This window comes from Electrona antarctica, assembly GCF_951216825.1.
Source record: "Electrona antarctica genome assembly, chromosome: 15".
Lineage (NCBI taxonomy): Eukaryota > Metazoa > Chordata > Actinopteri > Myctophiformes > Myctophidae > Electrona > Electrona antarctica.
This window is the reverse complement of record NC_136796.1, coordinates 39,704,452-39,710,889: the sequence shown is the minus strand read 5'-3', so window position 1 is coordinate 39,710,889 and position 6,438 is coordinate 39,704,452. Positions and strand designations below refer to the sequence as shown.

At 45.4% G+C, this 6,438-nt stretch overlaps 1 protein-coding gene across 2 annotated transcripts; it reads right to left on the bottom strand.

Annotated features, from left to right (window-relative positions):
• Positions 1 to 604: 604 nt before the first annotated feature.
• On the bottom strand, positions 605 to 5,246 carry LOC306938539 (uncharacterized protein). 2 transcript variants are annotated; one of them, XM_079522765.1, is made up of 10 exons: positions 5,219 to 5,246; positions 3,084 to 3,219; positions 2,769 to 2,867; positions 2,574 to 2,645; positions 2,362 to 2,481; positions 2,116 to 2,184; positions 1,917 to 1,964; positions 1,733 to 1,804; positions 1,151 to 1,574; positions 605 to 992 (listed from the first exon to the last, which is right to left on the bottom strand). In XM_079522765.1, exons 2-9 carry the CDS (start codon positions 3,178 to 3,180, stop codon positions 1,540 to 1,542), a joined length of 612 nt encoding a protein of 203 aa, XP_079378891.1. In that variant the 5' UTR covers positions 3,181 to 3,219; positions 5,219 to 5,246; the 3' UTR covers positions 605 to 992; positions 1,151 to 1,539. The 2 variants fall into 2 exon arrangements, with proteins under 2 accessions (XP_079378891.1, XP_079378890.1); XM_079522764.1 differs by lacking the exon at positions 605 to 992 and having other exon boundaries at positions 1,515 to 1,804.
• Positions 5,247 to 6,438: the final 1,192 nt, after the last annotated feature.

The following is a 6,438-nucleotide window of genomic DNA, read 5'->3' as shown; positions in this document are numbered from 1 at the left end:
CAGTGAAACATGTGCTGAGATATCTGAAGGGAACCAGGGAAAAATCCTTATGCTATAGGAAATGTGAGGAACTAGGCTTGATAGCATATAGTGATGCAAACTGGGCAGAAGATGCAAGTGACAGACGTAGCACTAGTGGTTATTGTGTCAGCCTAAACCCAGAGGGCCCTTTGATTTCATGGAGGTCTAAAAAGCAATACACCGTAGCACTTTCAACTTGTGAAGCTGAGTACATGGCTTTAGCGGCAACTCTACAAGAGTGTTTGTATTTGATTCAATTGTTACAATGTATTGATGGATTTCTTTACATGCAGCCAAAGATTTACGAGGACAATCAAGGTACAATAGCATTAGCTAAAACTCCTGTACAGAGACAGAGGTCAAAACATATTGACATAAGATACCACTTTGTAAGATCAACTGTCAATGATGGTAAAGTGATTCTCGAGTATTGTCCAACTGAACAAATGGTTGCCGATGTTATGACAAAACCAGCCAGGCTGTGTCAATTGAGGAATTTTTAGGGTTTCATGTTTGGAGAATAACATACAGTCCAAGGGTTTTTTTTTTGTTTCTCTTTCAAGGGTTCTTTTTTTTTGTTTCTTTGTGTACCAATTCACGATCAAGTGGGGGTGTTGGAATGTGATCATTAATTGCCTGTATATATACTAGAATTTCGCGGGCCTTCGGCCCGTTCATCCTAGCTCCCTGCGCGTCGCAAATCGGAGGAAGGAAATTGTGAGAGCAAAGGTAGACAAAGTCACAACATTTCAAAATGTAGTTCTCAGTGTATTTTTAATGGAGTCTGAGTGTTTTTTTAGGAAAGAATGTTAATGTTAACAGTGAATGTGTAGTAAAAGAAGCTGCAGTGCCATGAGGTTGCCCAGATTTGGCCAGTAGAGCCTGCAGAATGGGATCATCATCATCTTCAGTGATGTAGTTCAATCAGAAATGGGATTTGTGAGAATGCAACAGCCTATACATTGAAGAGGCTGCAGAATTGGGGAAACAGAGAAGGTAGGGATAAAGTATATATTGAGACATCTCCACCAGGTATGTTGTGAATGGAATGACAATGCTATGTCTATGTTTGATTATCAGTTATGTAGACTAATCAACAATGAGACTTGTAAGAATGCAACAGCCTTACGTTGATGGGGATGGTTTGGGGAAGACGCAGTTGTCGTGGAAAGGCCAACTTAGCAAAGGAACAATTGTATTTGGCAGCTGATCCAGAGGAGGGCGTGGAGGAGTGGGGTGATGTGGAAGGGGTGTTTGTGTTTCTGGTTCCAGAGATTGTCATGGTTGAGCCTGCAGAAAAGGAGACACAGATAAGGGATGAATCAACCACACAATGTGACATGTCCACCACAGATCATGTGAAAGGTAGTGATATTTCTGGAAAGTGTTAATCAATGTTACTTCCTTTTGTGTGGCTGCAAGTTTGCACAGCAGCAGTTTGTTGTTGAGGGTTCTGAGGAAAAACAGTTTGGTGCCAATTGCAGAGTCCGTCTTTGGGGCTGATGTTGCGCAGTAGCATCAAGGGCATTCCTGGCTTGAGGGTGATGAGGTGCCTGGGAAATCCATTGGGGCAGAGGGTGTTGAGGTATTCCACGTTGAACCGCATTCTGTCTTGGTAGTTCTCCAGGGTGTATGTGTAGTGGGACAATGTGATAGTTGTATTAGAGTTATTGAGGTGAAAGTGTAGATGTGAGTGTAGTGCGTTGGTTACCTGTGGTTTCTGCTGTGGCCATTGGCTGTGTTGTAGCCATCATGTGCTGCTGTTTGTCCAGGTTATGCTGAGCTGAGAAATTAAGATGGGAGTGTATGTGACTATATATTCAGTACATGTAGGTATAACATACACACATATGCGTAATGCATTGAGGCAGAGGGCAACATATCTGAGGCCTTACCTCTGGTCCGTCTCACTCTGTCACGTGTTTGCTCCCGCCTGCGCTGACCTGGGTATGGATGTCAGTAGTGTGTGTAGACACAGAGGTACAAAATGTTATCGACATGTTATGCAGAGATATGTAGATAGATGTCTCTATACAGTGTGTCAGGATGCTCGGTACCAAGCAGTAAGGTTATCTGAATAACAGAAGTCAGTACCTCTGGCCTCAGCCACGTCCAATGAAGGTGTGTTGGCCATTTGTGGAGGAGTGCTGCCCTGGTGTTGAGCTGTGAAGTGATGTGTAGAGAGATAGTATGAGTTATGTAGAGCACAGGGTGTGAGTGTAGTGTACACAATTAATGTAGGTTATGTGATGAAGATACTGCAGTATCTGTGGAGAAAGAAACAGCAGTGTATTGCATTGTGCAATGTGCTGTGCAAAGTGTAGTTTTGAGCAAGTTTACCTGGTACATGTTGTGCTGCAGCTGCTGGAACCAAGCGTTGTGTTGGGGCTGTTGGCGTGTGAGTGGCGTGGGAGGGTCCATGTAGTAGTTCAGCTGCTTGATGCATGCATTTGCGTGTAGCTGTTGGCGATGGATGTTTTGCACAGTATGTGAGTGTAGTGGACACAATGCAGTACGGGTAAATTTGAGTGCAACATATGTGAATGCATTACCTCTGGTGTCATGCAGGTGCAAAGTAGGGGTGTGGAGCAGTCGTGGTGTAGTCGCGTCATCAAGGCGTTCTGCTGTGAAGTGAGACAATCATCTTTAGCGGTTGTCAACATAATAAGTTGTGCTGCTATGACATGGTGCTGTGTGATGGGTCCCTGCCGCCACACAGTAAATAGAAAGGTGTCAGTGTACTGTACCTGTGGGCTGGGTGTCTTCCAATGAGCGGGTGTGTGTGTGGCCACGTAGAGTGTCGCGAGCAGGGTTGTGGTGGAAGTTTGGATCCTCATTGCGTTGTTCTGTGGAGTGTGATTGGACAGCATGCATGAGTTAGTGTAAACTGGTTACGTGTGGGAAACTGGTTACGTGTGGTACGATGTTAGTAAATGGTGGTACACACACAGTGAAGGAGTACGTGTGTGCACAGTGTGCACAGACGCACACATGTATTGTGCAGTGCAAGTGTTTGTGGAAGGTTGTTAGAGCACATGTACCTTGTGCGGATGGTGCTGTACCTTGTGCGGATGGTGCGTGGCTTGCAGCTGTGTGCAAGCATATTTGGGTGGCGTTTGCCGTTCGGTATCCAAGGGATGATGTGCGTTTCTTCGGCATGGCTTTGTATGTAGCTGAAGTGGTTGAAAGAAGTGTTTTCTGCATTGACGACAAATTATGAAATTATAGTTATGGTATGAGGCAAATAATGGCGTTTTTGGCAACAGCGGAATTGTTAGCAGCCCTCATTTTCAGCATTGACAACATGAATACAGAATTGGGTGGCAATAGCTGTTGTACATGAGACATGGCGGCGTGTTATTATGCTTGTAATGATGCTAGTGTTATTATTAATATTGTTATTGTCATGATGCTATTTGTAAGAGCATAATTGGCAACAGCCCAATTGTTAGCAGCCTGTATTGTTAGCAGGCGTTATTTTCAGCATTGCCAACATAAATGGAGAATTGTGTGGCAATTAGGGCTGTCCCCGACTAAGGATTTGTATAGTCGAAATTAATATGAATAAATTTGCTGTTAGTCGACTGATAGTCGACTGAACACCCCCCTGCACCCCCCCCCAAAAAAAAAAAACACATTTGCATTAAGGTTGGGCGATAAGCTCTCAAGGCGCCGCGTCCTGCCTGTTTTTGCAGCGCCGTTCGCTACGCGTTGAGAGCTTGTAGATCCGTCTATTTTTGCAGCGCAGCTGCGCAGCCAGGGTAACAAAATAAAAAATAAGTTACAGGTGGAGATGAAGTGAAGTTGGAACGGACAAGCAGCTGCACAAGCTAACATCACAACCACTGGCTGGTGACAGTGTTGTTAGCCGCAGCAACATGTAGCCTGCCCTGGTAACTTCTCCTCCTCCCCGGAGAACTCTTGCCTCCCCGCACCGTCGGCTGATCCACAAGCTCTCAAGGCATCGCGTCCTGCCTGTTTTTGCAGCGCCGTTCGCTACGCGTTGAGAGCTTGTAGATCTGTCTATTTTTGCAGCGCTGGTGTCGGGGTTTGTTCACGTTGTCAATAAAAAAATAACCTAGATTACAGGCGGAGATGAAATTCAATCAGTGGGTTGAATCAGTAGCTACGCGCTAAGCTAACGATCCCCGACCCTACACTAACACTAGCAGCCTGTTTTTTATTTTCCCCCCGACTTCACGGGTGGCGCATTGGGATTGTGATGAGACACGAGACAGCAGTGTGCATTCTGTTGTGACTGTATATTATTAAACTGCATGGGTCTGGACTCCGGAGCATAAACAACATGTAGGCTACAGTACAGTAGCCTCCCTCGGCTTGGTCCCTCCCAGCCTTTACTCTGGCTGCCAGAGTGTTCCCCGATGCTGCGGTGCGGGGACTGGGAGCATACCATTATAACGGAGGGGTTTTCCACCCGGCCCAAAAGAAAAAATTCGTCCCGACTGTTTTTTTTTTGTTTTTTTTTGGTGAACATCGACTGAGAGGTTGTCAGTCGACTGAGACCCGTTCCGATCGATTAGTCGACTATTCAACTAATCGAGGTCAGCCCTAGTGGCAATAGCTGTTGTACATGAGACATGGCATTATCAGCTGTTGATGCTGTTGATGCATCAACAGAATCATAACGTGGCTCTGATTCAGGAGGCTTATCTCCTTCTTTTTTTTTGAACGTCGTATAAAAGCATATAAGTATGCGGACGTCTGAGGTTTCTAACAAACCAAACCGTTTGAAAATCGGTTGTAAATTGAGCAAGTTATGGTCATTTAAGAGTACATCATAGACACAATGTTATGTGGGCCGAGGTAAGATGGCCGCCACGTAACGACGTCGCTCTTTCTTTTTGTTTTTGAACGTCGTATAAAAGCATATAAGTATGCGGACGTGTCAGGTTTATAACAAACCAAACCGTTTGAAAGTCGGTTGTAAATTGAGCAAGTTATGGTCATTTAAGAGTACATCATAGACACAATGTTATGTGGGCCGAGGTAAGATGGGCGCCACGTAACGACGTCGCTCTCCATTGGCCAACAGCGCGGGTGAGCTATGTAGAGTTTATATATATCTATGGTTATGATGCTATTAATAATAGCATTAGCAGCTGTTTTTCAGTATTGACACACGTAGCAAGCACACACAATACACACACACGCGCACGCACCCTTAAGTTGTAGTTACCTGTAATGGTGGAAAGAGCCGTAGTCGTCGTGTCCAAGTGAGTAGTGAAACTGCTGTGAAGAAGGGTGTCGTGGTCGAGGGGGACACCGAGACGCAATGCAATGCAATGCGAGAGTCCGTACCGCGCGCAATTGTCGTCTTTTCATGAATTAAAGTGTGTATGTAATAGCGCCGATCTCCATCCAAGTTAGAATCAGTCTGTGTGTGTGTGGCTGTGTGTGCGTGGCTGGCAAGCGTTCGTCTTGTTGATATTGTAATGTGTGTGTGTGTGTAGTGTGTAACGTCCGGTGGTGCAATCGGAAGTGAGTGGGCGTTGAGCAAATGGGAGAGGGAATGTAGTGTTGCCAGGTCCTTTGGCAGGTCCGCGTATTGTAAGCGAGTGGTAGTGTGTGTAAGTAGCGTGTTGAATGGCATTGTTTGTGTGCTTGTTTTCATAGACATGGCAACAAATTAGAAACAGTAGCCAATGGGAAAAAAGGATGCAGTGGTGCCAGGTCCGCGAGTTTTAAGCGTGTTGTAGTGTGTGTGAGGAGCGTGTTGTTTTCTGGGCTTGTTTGCATAGACCTGGCAACAGTGTTCCGTGGTGAGTGTGTGCGTGCGGGGGTGTCGGTGCTTGTGGCGTGTTTGTGTTTATGATTGATGTTGATATTGTTTGTGAGTCTGGACGGGAGGCGGCTTTAGTGGCAGTGCAATGACAGTTTTTACGCGGGTGGTGTTGAGTGTGGGCGTGCGGCGCGACATGAGGAGATAGCCGTGGATCGACACGGAGGGTAAGTCGGTGACGTGTTAGTGTGTTGTTGCAGTGTGTGTTGCTCCTGCTTCGGCTTCGGCACCCAGCGTGTCAGTGGCGTAGTAGCTGGTGACTTTGGGTATTGGGTTGCGTACATGTTTTCAAATGTATAATAGATATCACTGTATGTATATTTGTATCTATACCTTTAAGAGCACGTGACCTGATACCGGTCACGTGATCGAGTGATCTGTGTATATAAGGAAGTGAAAATAAACACACTGCTCTCAGCCATTGTCTAAGAAGCAACAGTATATCTGTCTCTCTGAGTTTCTTTGTTTGTCCTCCGTCATGTTTCAGGCTAGCTTTGAGTTATTGTTGGTTTGACGCGATGCGCTAGCTTTGTTCAACAATATATATAGCTATAACCTTCTATCTAGACAACCTGTACGGACTAATAACTAATTTCTGGGTTTCCAACCAACTTAAA

Excerpts from the sequence above, each read along its gene's own strand:
- LOC306938539 (XM_079522764.1), bottom strand. The coding sequence starts at position 3,180 with ATGCCGAAGAAACGCACATCATCCCTTGGATACCGAACGGCAAACGCC. Across the intron at positions 2,482-2,573 it reads GCACCTGCATGACACCAGAG|CTACACGCAAATGCATGCAT; the intron begins GTAATGCATTCA and ends CATCGCCAACAG. Across the intron at positions 2,185-2,361 it reads TGCAGCACAACATGTACCAG|CTCAACACCAGGGCAGCACT; the intron begins GTAAACTTGCTC and ends ATCACTTCACAG.